At 43.1% G+C, this 19,644-nt stretch overlaps 3 protein-coding genes across 3 annotated transcripts; all 3 read right to left on the minus strand.

Moving 5' to 3' along the window:
- Positions 1–14: 14 nt before the first annotated feature.
- LOC105900797 (plexin-C1-like) lies at positions 15–4,662 on the minus strand. The gene is made up of 9 exons (XM_042710145.1): positions 4,397–4,662; positions 3,912–3,987; positions 2,907–2,941; positions 2,606–2,695; positions 2,257–2,420; positions 1,202–1,349; positions 645–785; positions 306–380; positions 15–137 (listed from the first exon to the last, which is right to left on the minus strand). The coding sequence occupies exons 1-9, from the start codon at positions 4,439–4,441 to the stop codon at positions 15–17; spliced, it is 897 nt and encodes a 298-aa protein (XP_042566079.1). The 5' UTR covers positions 4,442–4,662.
- A 1,202-nt stretch (positions 4,663–5,864) lies between these two features.
- LOC122133607 (plexin-C1-like) lies at positions 5,865–8,503 on the minus strand. Its single transcript, XM_042710146.1, has 3 exons — positions 7,809–8,503; positions 6,954–7,100; positions 5,865–6,041 (listed from the first exon to the last, which is right to left on the minus strand). The coding sequence occupies exons 1-3, from the start codon at positions 7,941–7,943 to the stop codon at positions 5,865–5,867; spliced, it is 459 nt and encodes a 152-aa protein (XP_042566080.1). The 5' UTR covers positions 7,944–8,503.
- LOC105904750 (plexin-C1-like) lies at positions 8,426–18,627 on the minus strand. The gene is made up of 16 exons (XM_031583358.2): positions 18,240–18,627; positions 17,925–18,062; positions 17,588–17,722; positions 17,271–17,371; positions 16,382–16,490; positions 16,154–16,283; positions 15,944–16,046; positions 14,960–15,151; positions 12,229–12,315; positions 11,737–11,956; positions 11,028–11,195; positions 10,799–10,889; positions 10,311–10,574; positions 9,410–9,513; positions 9,259–9,300; positions 8,426–8,554 (listed from the first exon to the last, which is right to left on the minus strand). The coding sequence occupies exons 1-16, from the start codon at positions 18,543–18,545 to the stop codon at positions 8,426–8,428; spliced, it is 2,319 nt and encodes a 772-aa protein (XP_031439218.2). The 5' UTR covers positions 18,546–18,627.
- Between the last annotated feature and the right edge of the window lie 1,017 nt (positions 18,628–19,644).

A 19,644-nucleotide genomic window follows, 5' to 3' on the forward strand; every position in this document is an offset into this window, starting at 1 on the left:
AAAAGAAATCTTTCCTAAAAGAAAACATATTTCAAAGTCATCTGAAAGTGCTTTTTTCTGTCAAACAGCTCTCTCACTTGCTGCAGTTCCTCTTTCAGCCTGGAGGGGGCAGTGCTCTGCTCAAGTTTCTGCTCGATCTGTGGAGAGCACAAGTCAAAAGTGATTTAGCAAACAGGGGCCTTTAGTGGAACTACCTGACAAAGTAAATGCTAAGCTTTGCATGCAGTTATTATATATTGTATAATATATTGTACAACCTAATATTTGTTATATAGTTAGTGTAATATAGTTTGTTGAGAATGTACCTGGTTAAAGTAACGATGAATGAACGTGTAGATTTCACAGAGGGCCAACGACTCATTGAACTCATTTTCATGTTTCTAAAATGCAAGAGGGTGAGAAAAAACGCCCAGAGTAAAGCAAACACATTCGCTAGATTACTCAACCCTCCCCTCAACCCTAGTGTCCACGCACTGTAGGAAAAATGTCCACTTGTGTGCCCTTCACAAGAACTAATTAGCCTCTAGTGTTTTATTGTTTCTAGTTAGAGAAGTCTAGTCTAATTCATCAGGTGTTTTCTAAGGGAATGTACATGAAGTATGACCATGAAACGTTTAGTTCTACAAAGAGTAAAAAAAAGACACCTTTGACTCCTCCTGCAGGAAGTCTTTAAACTCGCGGCTGCTGAGCGCTGGCTGTTCCTGCACCTTCTTGTAGTAGGCCTTCACTTCCTGCCTGTACTGAGGGATGTCTTTGGCATAAAGCTGTTTATTTGTGGGGGCGTGCTGTAGGTCAAATACGCACGCACACACACACACACACACACACACACACACACACACACACACACACACACACACACACACACACACACACACACACACACACACACACACACACATTTAAGAGAGAGCTTTTGTCATATCCTGAGCTGTAATCTATTCTAGAACATTGTAATTAGTGTTTCATTCTACACAGTTCTATTGTGATGAGTGTAATCTGTGAGAGTTGTGTGACTGCGTCGTTACCATCCCCAGCTGTGTGTGTGTGACTGCGTTGTTACCATCCCCAGCTGTGTGTGTGTGTTACCACTCCAGCTGAGTGTGTGTGTGTGTGTGTGTGTATGTCTGTGTGTGCGTGTGTGTGTATGTCTGTGTGTGTGTGTGTCTGTGTGTGTGTGTGTGTGTGACTGTGTCGTTACCATCCCCGGCTGCTGCTCCGTGAGGGAGAAGGAGTCCATGAAGGCCTGAGCGATGACGGACAGGCAGCCATCCAGGAGAGGCGTCTTCTCCAGGTCAAACACAAACTGGGGGTTCTTCAGAATGTTCACCCAGAAGCGCAGAGGCAGGCTGGGAAGGTGGAGGACCCAGGAAGAGAGGTAAACGAGTTGTTGGAACGAGGGAATGGAGGCGGGAACACACATATAGCCTGGACTAAGAGACTCAGGAGGAACCAGCGACTGTGTGACTGTCATCCATATGTGCCCAGATATTCCAGTGTCATATTCATATACTCATATTCCAGATATTCCTGACGTTACAGTGCATCACTATTCAGGCCTGCTGTCAGTCAATTTCATTCAGTTTTGCAAATGGGGAGATAAGTGCAACAGAATGAATGTATACTTGTATATGTTTACCGCTTAAAGAAAATGTATATTCATACAACACAAATGAATGAACCACAGCATATCTTTGTTATAGTTTGCTCACTAGATTTCCTTTCCCAACCGCTTCCCAACGTGTGAGTTGTGGACGGATTTCTCCAGATGGTATCGATCAGTTATAGTCCACTATAAACTACTATGCATATACAGCTTCACAAATGAATGTTTAAGTCGGTTAATCTTTCTAATAATGACCAGGATTCACAGAATGAACACAAAACAAAGTTAGTGGCTATATCTGAATACAATAGGAACCTGCTTTGGTGACAGAGCTTTCTATCTTGGGTAACTGTAGAATGCTGCTAATAATACCGGTAAAATGTTGCCGGTATAATCGATACTTCACCGTCGCGTACGGTAAGATCAAGTGTCATCTTCAAATCTTTAATTGGATGCCTTTCTTTCTGTTCAGAGATGACCTATGCACCCTAGTATTAATACCTACCACACGCAATGACCACGGCCCCAAGCCCCCCCCCTCCAGAACTGGATTTTTTCAGGCAACGAGTACTTGAGTTCTAAAATGATAATGATTTACAACAGCGGGCATCTGCTAAGCCCCTCATAGGGGACGCATACTCAAACACTACCTGTTGGTTTTCCAAATGTGCAGCACGTCAGGGTCGCTGATATTCTTGAGTTCTGCTTGAGAGTCCAGGATGTCAAAGATGTACTTGACAGCGTGCGGCGGCCTGTTGTTGGATGTGCCCCAGATGGTTTTGAAGAGATTCTCTACATATGAATGCACAGCCACCTGTATTGAATGGTAAATGAATGAATAAACCGATGAATCGATGAACTAACAAATGAATTAATGAATGTGTGACTGACTCCTTGAAGGAATGTATGAATCAATCAATGGATGCATGCATGGATAAATGAATGAATGAATGAATGAATGAATGAATGAATGAAAAACAGCTATGAATGAGTGACCACCTTGGTAGAAAGCAGCTTGGTCCGATAAACCTCTTTAACCTCTTGCTTTTTTCTCACTGAATTTGTGTTCTCCGCTAACTCAGGGTCAATCTGAGGGGAAAAGACAGCGACTCTTTATCAACACAGGTTCTACAGTCCACTGCAGTCCAGCTGGGTCATAACCCACTAGGCGCCCACAACACTCAAAATGCCTCTCACAGAAATACACACCACAGGCCAGTTTACATACAAGTTACAATTCAAGCACAAATATGAAAGATCATTTAAAGACACAGACAAACATACACTTGCTGGTACTCACCAGGTGAAAGTACTTGGTTTGAAAATCAGGTTCCTCTGTAAATGAGACAAGTACACACACATGATTCAGTAAAGAGCTTATGTTTTTTTTGTAAAACATGTATATACTATCTCCCCTTTCTATCACATTTTCACAGCCCAACCCACTCACCAAAAGGTTGTGCGAGTCAGTGGAAAAGGAGTTTTTGTTTAGTTTTTCGCCATGTTGTCTTACGTTAGATTGATGATCTCATGTGGGTTTATCTAGGGAAACATGGTCCTCTGCTCTGAGGACCTGTTTGTGCTGTTGGCCAGTTCCAGCCAAACCCTGACCCAGTTACTTACCAGTCAGATACTTCGTGGGATTATTTAAAGCAACACTATGCAACAATTTGCCACTTTTTGAGGTATGCTTTTATGAGCAACTACTCTTGTTATCATCTTCAAATACATTTTGATGGAATATGAGAATTTGTGAAGGACAGATAAACACACCTGTCGTTCCCACTAGCCATCCACTGTAAGGTTTTTGCATGCTTTTTAGGTAGGCTAGGTAGCTTGAGGAGCAGCAAGCTAGGTAGCTCGCTAGCTGTTCAAGTTTTGAGTGGTTCCCAATCCTTCCCTTGGGCCCCTCCTGCACTGACTGCCTTCCATCTCTCCATACCCGACTGAACTCATCACTGGCACTCAGAGAGGGCATTTCCCAAAAGCATCACTGGACTACCAGACTATCACTTTGATCAACCTCTCTCTTACTTATCAGGTGTGTGTGTTTAGAGCAGAGATAGATTTGCAGGGCAGGAGTGAACATCTATTTCTGAAGCAAGCGAGCTATGAGGTCTATAGCTATCAGGCAGAGGGAAAGGCCTGGGTCAATGAGACAGTCACACCTTCTGTCTTATCCATGGCAGGCAACCCCTCACCTGCCAGATATGTCTGTGGAAACAGTGCTGAAGGCCTACAGGTGAGAGCAGATTGTGTAAGATGGATGATGATGCTATCTTTAATGTCCAGGAAGGGCACTCACCTTTGAAACTGAGCGTAGAGCTTTGGGGGCCTTGAACTTTCCTTGTGATGACCTTGATAGTCGACCCATCAGGAATCTGTGGAGAGCAGCAATTTTTGAGCACCCAATGCAGGACCATTTAGTATGCAGTCTGCTGTCATGGTTACGGTCACTCGCGCTAAGGAAGCTGACCTTACCATGAGCTCAGTGTATTATATAAGGGCATGAGGAGACTTACCGGGACATATACATTACACCACAAACACACACACAAATGCTTCACACACACACACACACACACACACAAATAAGCAGGTTATTTGTGGGAGTGTGCTGTAGGTGAAATACACACACACACACTCGCACACATTTACTCCCTACCGCTCTCACATAGATACAAGCACACACACACACACACACACATACAAACACTCAGGGGTACACACACACATAAACAGTTTTATTTATGGGCTGCTTTTCCTGACACACTTCCTGTCTGCATGTACCCTGTAATGTTTGAGGGTGTTGAGCATGGTGACTTCCCCCCTCATCTCCGAGCTGCTGTCCACTTCCTGTAGTGCAACATAGCATCCTGACTGCTCAAACTCTGCAGAAGAGAAAGGGGGGAAAGAAAGAAAGTCAGAGAGAGGGAAAGCAAGGAGGAAACGAGAAAAAGAGGAAGGGAGAAGGGAGGAAGCAAGAGAGAGAGAATCAGGGAAAAAAAACAGGTAGTGCAGGAGTTTAAGAAGTTTAAGTGTGTTTCTACAGGAGTTGGACAAGGGTGTTTCTACTGTGTTTAAGTTTGCAGCATGAACTTAAACAAAACAGGGCATTACTTCCTTAAGACATTCAGTTTCATTAGCTAGGCTGTGGAGTAGACTGAGCTTCACAGTGTGAGAGGAGAATGGAGATGTGAAGTTCTGATCTGTCTCTGTATCAGGCCCAGATGTTGTGAAGATTTTGGCCAAGCGCACCTCCTCTAGGGTCAGCAGGAATCCATTCCACTCTTGATCAGAGCTGCATAGGGTTCAGAGACAATAGCTCTGGTCTCATGGGCCAACACATGACTTTGGCACGTAACAGAGGGCGACAACTCAGTGACATCATGGACTAGAATCTTAAAGACCCCCAACTACCCCAACACACACAAACCTCATCAGTTTCCAACTCACTAAAATCGTTCACACACACACACACACACACACACACACACACACACACACACACACACACACACACACACCAACCTCATCAGTTTCGCTTCACGCTGTTAATGCTGTAATTGTTCCCCACTCTGGAGTACATTTCAATTTAAGCCATTATGACTCAAGTAATCAATCGCCATCATGAATCAAGTAATCAATTGCCATTATGAATCAAGTAATCAATCTCCATTATGAATCAAGTAATCAATGCATTAATTCATGTCTGTTTATCATATATTTTATACTTGTTTGTTCTCAAGTAATGGCAGAGGGAGAGACAAGAGGGGAGTTTTGAGTCCAGAGTACAGGATGTGCTGAGGGTCTGAATTTTAACTGGTAGACAAGGTATCAAGAATTAGTGTCACCACTCACCAATGAGCTTTAAGCTGTTACTCTTTAGGAGACAGAAGATATTAATATGTTGACGACATGACTTATTGCAATAAAGAACTCTTCTGTGAGTATTATTCATTAGAATGATTTTCTGTGTCTCAAACCCTTGAACCAAAGGTAAAGGTATTATATTGTTAAATTAGATAGGATGAATTAGTCAATACCTCATTAAGTCCATATTTCACCATCGTTGACTGCAGAAGTTTTATTTATGTTAAAATGTATCTGGCTATGTGAGACTACTGTCTTTCTCTCTCACTCTCACTCTCTCTCTCACTTTTTTCCTTATCTCCTTATCTCTCTTTCTCTCTCTCTCCCCCTCTCTCCCTCTCCTTATCTAATTTCCTCTCTTCTATCTTTTGTCCTCTATCCCTCTCTACTCACCAATGTCTATGTCATGGAGCTGCTGGGTGTAGCGGAAGCCAAACTTGCGGTGGAAAGTGAGCAGGATCTTCTCCTTCACCTGCTCCACCGTGTCACAGTCCAGAACGCAGACGTCCAGCGGCTCGCTCACCTCGCCCTCCGTTCCCACCGCAAACAGCACGCTCAGCTTCTACACACACACACACACACACACACAACATGCTTTAACCATTACCAAAGCAAACAGCATGTCAGCTTCTACAAACACACATACACACACACACAACATGCTTTAACCATTACCAAAGCAAACAGCATGCTCAGCTTCTACAAATACACACACACACACACACACACACACACACACACCTTATAAGATCACCACTGCACACAGCACAGTCAGCTTCTACAACACACACACACGGCACGCTTTAACATTATCAAAGCAAACAGTACAGTCAGCTTCTACAAAAACACACGGCACGCTTGTAAAAGCTGACCATGCTGTTTGCTTTGGTAAACACACACACACAGCACCCTAAACCATTACTACTGCTTCAGTAAAACACAAAGGGGTGAAGCTGATAAACTGTGCATTGATATATTGTTATGATTGGGTCACTTCAGAGACTGATTCAATAAAGTCGAATAATCTTATAAAACCAACAACATGATTGGCTTAAGGCCTCTTAAGAAAGGGGTTGTTGGATGACACTGCTTGATTTCTGAGAAACCCACAGTGTCAGACCGTATTACAGTAACAGCTCCACAACAATACCCCTGCAACAGTGTAGCAACAGATATAAACAAAACTATGTGTATACGTGTGTTCTGGCATGCATGTGTGTGCGCACATGCACGTATAGTATACAAGTATAGACACAAACCCCTAAAAACTTCTGCAAATATGTCAGCCAGCTAGCTGAATGACAAGGAGGTTTTAACCTCAGTCCACCATCTGTCGTGACTTCCTTGCTCTGTGTGGCGTGTGAAAGGGAACTGAGCTCTGTAATGAGTGCTGGACAGGAAGTGTTTTTTTTGCTTGCTTGGGCAAAATTACTTTGAGGATTCTCAGAGGGGGTCAGTGGTGTGTTTGGGTTACCAGAGGGCTGAAGTCTGGGGCCTGCGACAGGAGCCAGTCTTCACTGAGGGTGTAGAGGGCCTTCCCTGTGACCGAGTCCACCGGACCCTTACTGATCTGCTCCGTCAGCGCACACACCAGCAGGTACAGGGGCTGCCCCACACACTCCTGAGGGATGGGAAGGAAAGTGACACGCGCGCGCACACACACACACGCACACACACACATGACTAATGGGGCGCTTTCAGTGGACGAGACAGTAGCCTGAACTCTCTGCATCTGCCCTGCTAGGCTGGAAACCTGGTTTACATCTCAGGCTTGGAGCAGGATGCAGTTATGGCATGAAGTTAGAATCAGACAAGAACTGCATCAGGAACATGATCAAATTTTACATGACAGTTCATAACAATAATGCTTCTGCTCGTTCAAGACGGTCATTCTTACAGCCAGCCAGAGAGACACGGCTGACAGTGTAATTTGCTGATGCCGTATGTAAGTTGGAACAGGACAAATATAAAGGAACAATAAATTCACGCTGTAGATCAGGAAAAACCGCAGAGATGAGAGTCAAAAATAAACAAAAAAATTAAGAATCACACTTGTCATATACAATATTTGCATGCTAAATCTGTAAATCTGAGCTTGCATATAAATTTCATATAAAAAATGGCATAATGCCCTTCAACATGGAAGGTATGTCATATATTAACCATATACTTCTTCTGTCACTGTATATGAAAGGGGCCATAATTATCTGTGACACACTTTCACTGTATACTACATGAAAAACCAACATGCATGAAATGTACAGACTTTTTCCATATGGGTGTATACTGTATGCAAGTCTGAGCGGGAAAAGCATAAATCCAGGCTGACCCGGAGGAAGCCGTAGAGGCAGACGGACATCCAGTTGGTGAGCAGCATCTCCACGATGGACTCTGTGCGGCGCAGCAGCAGTTTGGGCTGAGCGTTACTGGGCTGCTCCATCAGAGACACCAGCAGCTGCTCCATCACCTGGGTCAGGTAGGGCAGGTCATCGTGCAGGGCCAGGGTCAACAGAGACGCCACCAGACACCTGGGAGCGGGACAGAGACAAATGCAGATAAAAGTGAAGAAACAAGAGTAAGGAAAAAGATGGAGAGAGATAACAGGAGGGTGATAGGACAGAGAGAATAAAAGATGGGAAGAAGAGAGAGAGAAAGGGAGAAGTAAGGCCAGGGGGAGATGAGAGAGAGAAAGGAAGTGGGTACAGTGACAGCGGAATGAAAAGGGGGGGAAAGGGGGAAAATCACCTCACATATGACCCTATAGTGACAGTCACGAACGACCCTATAGTGCCAGTCACATACGACCCGGACACAGTAGCTACACACCAGCGACACTCATGTGGGAGGAAAAAAAAAAAACGTCCGTCACTTCAGCACTCACACACCCTCACTCATCCTGTTACATACACTCTTTCTCTTTCTCTCCTCCTGCGCTCAGACATACACTCACTTGTCCTTGTCGGTGAAGTTCTTCTGCTCCTCCAGGGTGTGAATGAAGGAGACGAGGAAGAGCGGGTCTCGGATCAGGTGGGACAGCGCTTTGCAGCTCTGTTCCTGCTGCTCCTTCACTGACAGCTGCAGGAAACAGAACCGGATGAGACCCAACATAACCGAAGAGGAAAAGCAGTTCAAAGGAACGTAGATTAGCTTGAGACCAATAGACCCGCAAGAGGAATGTAGGTTCAAATGAAATGAACAGAACCGGGAGAGTAACTGATAGAAAGTTATGAATTTCATTTTTTTAAACTAAACTTCGTATTTGCTTTTTCATGAATCTAGTTATGCTCAACTAACATCTCTCTGCTCACACAAAATATGATATAATGTTCCTTGTTTGGAGAAGGAAGTATCAATATGTTAAAACTCGTGTTTTAGTAACTGTGACAAAAAATTATTTAGCAAGACAATTGCCTCATTTTGACAGAACTCTGCCTGAGTTTTTCTACTAGGAAACAAGTATCTTGTCCTGATGTGACATCTCATGCGTTGATCAATCCATCTCTAATGTCCAATCAGAGTAATAAGTTCTTATGTCCACCCTTCTTATGTGAGATTGTGTAACTGTAGCAGGACAAGAGTGGTATATTGTCTTTGTTTTTTCCTGTGTTCAGAAGGGTAATGGGCCGTTTTGCGAGGATATGCTGTTTGGACCCTTATTTCCTAATCTGGTTTTGTGATGTGAACATTGGGTGATTTGAAAGGTGCATCATGCCAAATGTAGCAGACCAGTGTGTGTGTGTCTCATTGTTTTTTCATGCACATCAACAAGAGTCTCTCACCTGAGTCATATCTTTCCTCATAGACGTTGCCAGAGGTCCTCCCTAAACACAAAGCCAAAAACAAAAAGAGTTTCCATCAAGATATTTCCATCGATAAAATATATACAGGGTATATATATATACACTGTATATATATATGTAGTTCACCAACCTCAGGAAAGAAAATTCTAGAAGCAAAATGCTTGTAATCCAGGAAGGGTATGGCTCCAGTGCTAGAGATAATGTCTGATCTTTCTGTCCGCATCTCCACGAAACCTAGGAGTCACAAAAACAATTTCAGCCAATCATACGTCTTATATTTCTCACTTTGTGTTTGTGTGTATACAGGGTGTATACAACCCCCCCCCCCTCTGGTTTTACATCCCTACCTCAGCTGGATGAATTATAAAAAAAACAATGAAAAAACAGGCAGGTTGTGTCAGAGTTTTCTTACACTTATAGCCTACATCGTTCTACAACGTTCACCTGACCCGAACTGTCGGCAGTCTCGGAATTCGCGAACGTCCCCATGCACATAAATACATTGTACACATAACATTATTACATACACGGAAATTAGCATAGCCAGTTAAATACTGTAAAACGAGGGCAAAATTAAACGAGTCCAGAGCAGCATAGCGTCCTTCTTAACAAGACCCGCACAAAAAAAACTAATCCAACCTCTACACAACATAACTCAGTCTGCACAGTGGAAGAAGTTGAAGTGAATGCCCCACCCCAGGAGAACTCCGGTGACGAAGAAAACTCTGACGTTGATCGTGATGCTGCTACCGTTAACTTGAAAAGAATTAGGCCTATTTATTGCTTGTTTTTTCATGATTAAAAAATAAATAAATAAAAAAAAAATCTCTGTTTTTTTGACAAATCGCACACTGTGTGTATTTGTGTGTTTGTGTGTGTGGAACCTTGGAGTCACAAATGGAATTTCAACCAATCAAGCACCTATTGACAACAGTGGGGAGGTTTTTTTCTATGTGTGTTTATGTGAGTGTACGTAGAACCTAGAAGCCACAAATGCTATGTGTGAGTTGCATTTTCCTAAAGAGACTGACCTTGGCCGATTTCGTCGTAGTCGTTGCCGGTGTCGTCTTTGTCGTCGTTGTCGTCGTCGATTACGACGTATTCTGGGCCGATGTCGTCGTATTCTTGGCTGATGTCGTCGTATTCTTGGCTGATGTCGTCGTATTCTTGGCAGATGTAGTCGTATTCGTTGCCAATGTCGTCGTATTCTGACATCTCCAGCTGCTCTGGAGCATTCTGATTCATCGGCATCCTCTGCTTCTCACGATCCAAGTACACAACCACCACCACCACCACTGACATACACACACACACACACACATCAAGAAACATAAACACATACACATAAAAATCACACACGCCAGTGAGAGCTAGTATTCATTTTGTGAACAAAAACTATGATGACACAGTTGTTGTCTATTCTATTCTATTCTCAATAATTTCCTCCCAGTTGAGTTTAGAGCTGATGTTTTTGTGAAGTTTTAGTCATGTCATGTGATGTGCTCATGAAGTTCTTTACCACAGATTGTGAAGGCGATGAAGATAGTGATGGGGTACGACAGGTTCTGGCTTTTCTTAAGGCTTACTGACAGTGACCCTCCAACAGTGATCTACAACACAAAGGTAAAATAAATCACAATGGTGATGACAATGATGGAGGCACTTTAACACCACAATAACGAAGATAATTAACAGTAACAATAATCTCATATCACATCTTCAGTAAGACCCTAGACAGTTCATGGTACCTTCAGTGTGTCTATGCTGAGGCCTGTCTGATTACTGATCACACACACAACAGCGGTTGTGTCAGCACTGGGTTCGATTCGTTCAATCACACAGCCATAAGACTTCTCCCCCTGCATGGCCTGTACACTGATCTCTTCTTGTTTCAACACCAGGGAGTCTGCAGTTTTCTGGGCAGAGGAAAAACATGAGAAGGGTTGAAAAACAGATGTCCTCAGACATGAAGTCTCTAACATCTAGTCACCAGCTGTGATGTAAATAGGAAAAGTTCAATTCAATGAAATTTTATTTATATAGCGCCAGAACAATAATATCGTCTCAAGGCGCTTTACAGAGCCCAGTGCCTGGACCCCCTTAGAGCAAGCACAAGGGCAACAGGGGCAAGGAAAAACTCCCTGTTAATCAGGAAGGAACCTTAAGCAGAACCACGGCACATAAGGGGGGACCCTTCTGCTTGAGGTCGGCCGGGAGGAGATAGGAAGGCACATTAGGCTCACAAAGAGATCGCGGTAGCTTGGTGGTGACATTTCTTGCATATATTCAAACAAAAAGTCACCAATGAGCATTCTAGCAATGCTTGTATCAGTGCCAATTTCACTGTTGATTGTTTTCACAAGGTTTTGCATTCCTTCAGCTATTTTCAGACAAAAACTCCTTTGTGCTGCTGTAAGCAGAGAAGCACAGAAATGTGTGTGGTGTGGGGTGCTGTACCTGTATGACGACAGACATGTCCTTGCCCGTAGGTATGGTAGTGAAGCTCGTGAAGTGCGGGTCTGGGTGGTAGGTGAGCTTGCCTTTGCAGGTCACAGAGTAGTTCCCCACTATCAGCATCACAGACTCCTGCATGGGCATAGGAGAGTCCGACAGACCGGGGGGGGTGAAATAGCCGAGTTTCTGGAAGAAGAAAAAGATTTCCCTTGTTTGTAGGGAACTATAGAAACACCTGACATAACCTGTTTAAATTAAAATCAAAACAATCTTCATCAGAAAAAGCAGACTCAGGTGATCATGTTTTGGCTCATGCATGTGCTTGGTCTCATGATGAGTTAAAATGTCGCAGTCTGTCATGATGAAAGTTATTACTCAGCTATGACCATGACATTTGCCTATGACCACTCCAGACATGAACCTTAGAAAAACGGTGAGGGGAGATCTCATTCGGTAAATTCTCTGCAGAACAGAACCCTCATTCTTACCCCAGACATGAGGATCTCCTCAGATGATCCGCCGTGCTTCACCTTCTCCACAAACTCCAGATTAGAACCCGCAAACAAGATCTCTCTGCCACCACTACAGAACAGAGACCACAGAACCCCACAGCAGGTCAAATCATGTCCATTTCCATTTTAGGGCCCTTACTTTTCAGTCTATACATGCTACCCCTTGGTAGTGTAATTAGGAGGCACAACATCGACTATCATAGCTATGCAGATGACACCCAGCTCTATATTTCTGTAACACCCAACAACTACAGCTCTATTGATTGTTTGGTAAATTGCATTTCTGATATAAATGTATGGATGTCACAAAACTTTCTCCAGCTAAACCAAGATAAAACAGAGGTATTAGTCATTGGTGAAAAAAACGAGAGAGAGAAACTAACTGCACACTTAAAAACACTAGCACTTAACACCAAGCACCAAGCCAGAAACCTAGGCGTCATACTTGACTCAGATCTCAATTTTGAAACCCATATCAAAAATATAATTAAAACATCTTTTTATCACTTAAGAAACATTGCTAAGGTGCAACCGTTTCTCGCTCAGGCTGACACCGAAAGACTGATGCACGCGTTTATCACGAGCAGGCTAGACTACTGTAACTCGCTTTTGTCTGGTCTACCAAAAAAAGCCATTAGTCAACTACAAACAATACAGAATGCAGCAGCGCGAGTCCTCACTAAAACAAGACGGAGAGCGCACATCACACCAGTATTAAAATCACTGCACTGGCTACCTGTTAGTTTTAGAATAGATTTCAAGGTTCTACTAGTCTATAAATCACTCCATAGTCATGCACCTGAATATATAACAGACATGCTCTCAAGGTACACACCCAGTAGATCCCTGAGGTCCTCCGGCACTGAACTTCTAACAGTTCCAAAAGCCAGGACAAAGAGACATGGGGAAGCAGCTTTTAGTTTCTATGCCCCCAACCTTTGGAACACTCTGCCAGAATACCTAAGAATGGCCGAAACGGTTGAAACCTTTAAACATGCACTTAAGACATACCTCTTTGATCTCGCTTATCACTCACTGTAAAATGTATTTAACATTTATGGAACATTTATTTATTTACTTATTTCTGTCTCTTTTCAAGTATTTGTACCCCCCCCCCCCCCCCCAGCAGCTGTCTCTTAGTTTGACGATAACTGTGCTGAGCAGTCCTTTATGGTGCCAGTGCGGTTAGTACGTAATTTCCTGTTCATTTATCTCTGGCAAAATCTGTGTCTTTTTATAAGTGTTTAACATTTATTTATTTATTTATTTACTTATCTGTGTCTCTTTACAAGTGTTTGTAACCCCCCCCCCCCCCCCCCCCCCAGCAGCTTAGTTTGACGATGACCGTGCTGAGTAGTCCTTTACGGTGCCAGTGCGGTTAGTACGTTTATTTTATTTTATTCATTTATCTCTTGAAAATCTGTGTTTTTTTTTTTTTACAAGTGTTTGTAAACCCCCCCCCCCCTTTTCTTTCCTACTGTGAGGCGCATTGTGTTACTTCCTTGTATGAAATGCGCCGTACAAATAAAGTTTGATTTGATTTGATTTGATGATGTGACAGAACATCTGAAGAAGCTTCTTAAAGTGCTTGTATGATGTTCCTCTAGCCCTAAAGGTGCACAGCCGGGGCTGGAGAGCAGTGGTCACAACACCAAGCATGGGTTCAGCTCCTGAGGAGAGCACACTGATAAGACGTGTACAGTTTACTTTTCCAATGTAACATTTTGAAAAGGTCTACTAAATGAATACATATACATGTGATGTAAATGTAGACTGTAGGTTGACGGTCTGAACTGTGCAGACCAAGATCCATACATGTGAAAGTTCAATGAGAGAGGTCAGGGCAGCTTATAGTGACACAATGCTTAACCACTTTATAGCCTCGAAGTAAAATCACTGATTGTCGTGTTTTACTACAAACACAGTGAGATGAGGGAAATGTCTTTACATTCACAATAAACTGAAGAAACGTGTTTAACAATGCCTTTAAAATCCCCTTGATCAATGACAGGCACTTCTGTGGGCTCGCTTCACACAGCCAGATGCACAGTCCAAAAAAACAGGAGCTAAGTTCGTGCCCGAGACAGCCTAGCACTAATGTAACAGAGAGAGAGAACAAGGGAGAAGTGAAACACCTGTGCCGGGAAATGCATGATGGGGAGGCTGTGTAATGTCTGATGCTTTAGTTTGGACAAACAGAAGAAATGCTGGTGACTGATCTATGAGAGAGAAGATAGCGACTGCAACAGATTCTGCTTCATTTAATTGAATAGTTTTTGTAATAGTTTCCATAGTTTATGTAGGATAAGTATATATTTGTGTTGTAGATTGCTACTGACTATTTCCCTCCCCCAAAATAATGAAAACCATGACAGAGATAGGTTCAAGGGCATATATAGCATAAGGTACTCTTTAACACATAATATAATTCACCTTTGATCATGGGCGTGTTTACATAGTGACATTGTGAGACAGTCACAGAGAAACGCAACACAAATATTCATCTAAGGCGAAATCCCGGATGATATTGGAATCCCTGCCGGACACAATTTTTAGGTCTCAAAAAGAGGACATGTCCGGGCAAAAGAGGACGTCTGGTCACCCTACATCAAGGAATGATGCATTGGGTCAGGGGAATTAAAATGAATACATTTGACTCTATGTATCCTAGAGATTCTGAAGAGGCTTTTTAGGATAGTTGTATTAAACTGCACCTGGCCCACGTGGTGTTTGGGGATAGGCCTCTGCAGGTCGGCTGGGAGGCGTAGGTGAGTTTGGCGTTGCCATGACACTGGCTATCTGGTGTCAGCACACACACTCTCACGGTGCTTTTGGTTCCACTCGGAATGTGGAACGTCAGCAACTCAACGGAAGGGGAGTTTCCAGAATAGGACAACACTGGGGACCTGGTCATGAGACAAAACAGAGAATAAGATGACACATTTACCCACTCAGTACAATATTTCCCCTCTCCAGAAAAGGTACCTACTCTTTTGGATTGCAGTCCATGTTTCCTTGGAAACGGACATTTGTGACTGATTCCAGGTTCCTTCCTTTAATAACAGCACCATTTCGGCCATGGATGGAAACTTCATCAGGTGTCATGGACAGAATTTCTGGGGTCTAAAAAATAGTGACGCGGAGAGAGACTTAAAGACAGAGCGTGTAAACAACATTATGAACTATGACTGAAACTATGTTTGAAACGCATCTTCACTGGTAAAAGATAAAAGCACATAGAACTGCAAGGTGAAACCACAACTTACTGCCAGGTTCTGTCCTGGCGTGAGGTTTCTACATACATCCTAAGAAGCGGAAGAAGAAAGAAAAAGCCATCACAAATTAGATATGACTTAAAACCTATGTGTGTCACACATCCATAAAATGTTTCTTCTCCATGCTCCAGACGCTACAGTAATTGTGAGAGGTTAAGAATCGTTGTTGTTGTTGTTGCACATCTGAGACACGTCTCACCTGTGTGGTCACATTGTCCTCTGTGGAGGCTGACCTCCAGGTGCAAGCATCACCTGAGAGAGACCACACACACCCTGCAGAGAAGCACTGCATACACCTGCAGAACACACACACACACACAATTAATTTGTTGTAAAAGCTTTGCGCTGAAAAAAACACTTGCTTTTCACTTTTAACTGAAAAGGCAATGAACATGACCGGAGAAAACATAGCAGCTGTCTTACAAAACAGAAGGTGGCCCTCCTCTGATAGCGGAGCAGTTTTCCAAAAGCACGTCCTTAATGAGCGTCTCCCTCTGGATTGTAATGAGGACGCTTAGGCTGAGTCCTGCACACATGAACACACAGAGAGACATCAGTCCATATACACATAATCTAGTCATCAACAAGCTGTTACTGTATCAGTAATTAGCAGACATGTGTCCATTCAGAGACCTTCGGCAGGGAAGCTCTCACTAGAGAGGATGCAGGAACAGGAAGAAGGCCCAGGGCTGTCACACTTCTCTAAAGCACACGAAAAATGTATGCCAATGTTCAGGTTGGGTGCAGCTGTAACCGTGATGTCCTGGCAAGAGACAGAACCACAGACTGTCAGGCTCGTGATGAAATCCAATCAAAACAAAGCCACACTTGACAGAATATACATAAGAAAAGCCCCTCCACCTGCCCATTGGTGCTCCTCTTCATGTGGACAGAAATAATCTCCCTCTGCAGGGACGTCCCAGGAACTGAGACCCAGTCAGAGCTGGAACAGTCATGTTGAAACGAGCATCTGGAGAGGGACAGAACATATGTGGGGCGACAGTGGTACGGGGGTAGAGAAGTCGTTTAGTAATCAGAAGGTTGCTAGTTCAATTCCCTGTCGAAGCGTCCTTGAGCAAGACACTGAACCCCTAATTGCTCCTGATGTGCTGTGTGCCATAAATGTAAAATGTGTATACATCCTTGTAAGTCGCTTTAGATAAAAGCGTCTGCTAAATGACTAAATGTAAATGTGATTGTGTATGTGTGTGCATCTGGAGAGGGACAGAACATACAAGCTATGCAGTTACTGTTTTCCCTACCAGATGGGTGGAAACAGCTTTTTAATGGGTGAGAAGAGAACTGAGAAGAGGTCTGAAATAACTTGGTGTGAGAGAACTGCAAGCATGGTAACAGTTACAGTAAATATGCCCTTGTGTGTGTGAGTGTGTATGTGTTTGTGTGTGTGTTTGTGTGTTTCTCTGTGTGTGTGTGTGTGTGTATGTATGAGAGAGAGAGTGTGTATATGTGTATATGTGTGTGTGAGTGTGTATGTGTTTGTGTTTTTCTGTGTATGAGAAAGAGAGAGAGAGTGTGTGTGTGTGTGTGTGAGAGAAAGAGAGAGTGTGAGTGTATGTGTGTATGAGAGAGAGAGTGTGTGTGTATGTGTGTGAGAGAGAGAGAGTGTGTGTGTATGTATGTGGGTGGTCATTGTGGTGACACATACACTTCATTACAGCTGTGTGAGCTATAGTTGCATGAAGGTGAAGGCTGTTCAAAAGCACACCGGTGCATCCTCAAGTATTCTCACCTGCTTTGAGACACACACCAGCCACAGAAGGGGTCCAGGGCAGACCAGCAGTCCCTCAGAGTCTGATACACACCACACTGGGCCACAGGGACCCTTATCATCTACAACACACACACACACACACACACATATGCACTCACTCTATCAGATCAAAATGTCAACAGGAGCATATTGATGTGCTGTTCTGGCTGAAGAAGGTCATGACATTTTTACAACATTTTCAGTTTGTTGTGGGACATGTGGGACAGCAGACACACACACTTTACAAACGGTATTTTACCCCAGTTCTCTGGTGAACTGTTATTTAGCTGACCCACCTGGTTTCCCAGAGCAATGTAAATGTCTGTGTGATGCACTGGGGTAAAGAGCATCCTGGGTAAAATGTGTTGATCCTCATTTGAACTGTACAGCACGGTGGGGCAGCCAGGTTTGAGGGATGCATCCACAACAAGCTGGAAGACAAAGATCGCCATGTTTGTTTGAAGGACATTTAAATATCAAAATGACCCTTTTAAAGCATTCAAAAATAAAGAAAATAAAGGCTGGGCTAGAATAATGCACATTGTATCTCTGTGTAGGTGAATTCAGATTAAAAATAGCAATGCATTCAATGCATTCAACTGTAAAACAACAATCTACAAAACTGAGACCCACCTTGATCAGCAGTCCAGTTCCAGTGCCAAAGAAAAGCACAATCCAGGAGTTGCTCCTTAAAGCAGCGACTGATGTTATGTTGCTGTACTTGAACACCACTGCAGCCGGCTTGAGAACTTTATCTTTGACCAGATCAGACTGTAGAAGAGCCATAACACACTGATAAACAGGGGTGTGGTCATTCACTGCTTCACCACAGTAATATGATTCCTTTAAGTTTAGTAAAAGTTTAGTTATTATTATTCAGAAATAAACAACACAGACACATACGTTGCAATATAGTAACACATATTTTCTTCATTAATATTTTCTAACCTGGCGTTTATCTTCTTCGTTACACTCATCTTTGTTAAAGCAGAACCCTGAAACAGGGCCTGTTTGCGATGGGCTGATGTCAAAAATGGCCACCGCGGCGTCTCCAGTGTTGTCCTGAAAGACACCTGCCCAAAGCACCTGAGATTCTCCAGGAATAAGAGCAGAGGACAGAAGCATCCAGGATTCGTTGCCGTCGCAACACTGAAGCGCCGCACCTTGGAGGGTTTTGAAGGTTTCCCCTTTACTGTTCCGATTATCAAGCGTTAGAAGTTTGACTTTTGATTCGAATCTGTTCTTGACGTTCATAAAAAGATAGATTCGTTGTATATTTGATGCATTCAACTGGAAACCATGTACAAACTGAATTTCCGGTTCAAACTTAATTTCCTTTCCAAACTTAATTTCTTTGTGAATAATTGGTTGGATGCTGGCGGTAAAGTGGTGATCTAATTTGGAAAAAATTCCTCCAACCTGTCCATCAACAGTGTCTCGTAATGTTACTAAGGCGTCACTGTCACACTTCGTTCCTCTGTTTTTGGCCACCAATAAGTATTTGTCATTTCCATGGTCAGTAAAAAAAGCAATACTTGAGTATGACCCAATGGTGCTACTTTCCCTGTGTATCCTTGTAGAGATGTGATTCAGGTCAAGAACTTCACAGTATCCACAGGGATCCTCAGGGAGAGATCCGCATGTCAACAGAGTACCGTTACTGATGAAAGGAAGAAAAGTCATGTTGTTTGCCGATGAATTTGAAATTAGTTTAAGCATTTCCAGTGTGAGGCCCAGGGTCATCTGATGAAGTTGAGTAGGCTTATCCGTGAGTACGAATAGTTTATCGATTCCAACGGCTAAATTAACAATATCCCCATCAAAAACGTGCATTTCTTTACAGAGAGCATATCTGCAAGCAACCAGAAGAAACGCGAGTAAAGCAGCTCCCATTTTGTGCGAAAATTCGGGTACATTTGTCTGAACAAGAACAACACCTACTGCAGACGATTCGCTTTCTGTGAACGCCCGGTCACTTGGTTCTCCTTAAGAAGAGAGGTAACCAGTGGCGATGCGTCAATACAGGGCGCTAGGGCGCCGCCCCTCTTAAAAATTTGAAGAAAAAAAAAAAACATGTCAAAAATCATTATATACCAAATAATTAAAATAAGAAATGCACCGTGTTAACGCGTTCAATGTGTGTGGGAGACCGTAAGCCCCTGTCAACAACCACTTAAATGTGACCAAATATAATATATTGCCATTCGTTATCTCTGAGAAAAGCTCCTCTAGTCCAGGCAAAGTAGCGTTTTACGACAGACTAATTGTAAAATAATTTTTTTCAGCATAGATCATTTCTATGAGGTGTCCAGAACAACATACTAAAAGTCCTAAGAAATCCTAGTTGAGGAAA

Source organism: Clupea harengus, chromosome 16, assembly GCF_900700415.2.
Source record: "Clupea harengus chromosome 16, Ch_v2.0.2, whole genome shotgun sequence".
NCBI lineage: Eukaryota > Metazoa > Chordata > Actinopteri > Clupeiformes > Clupeidae > Clupea > Clupea harengus.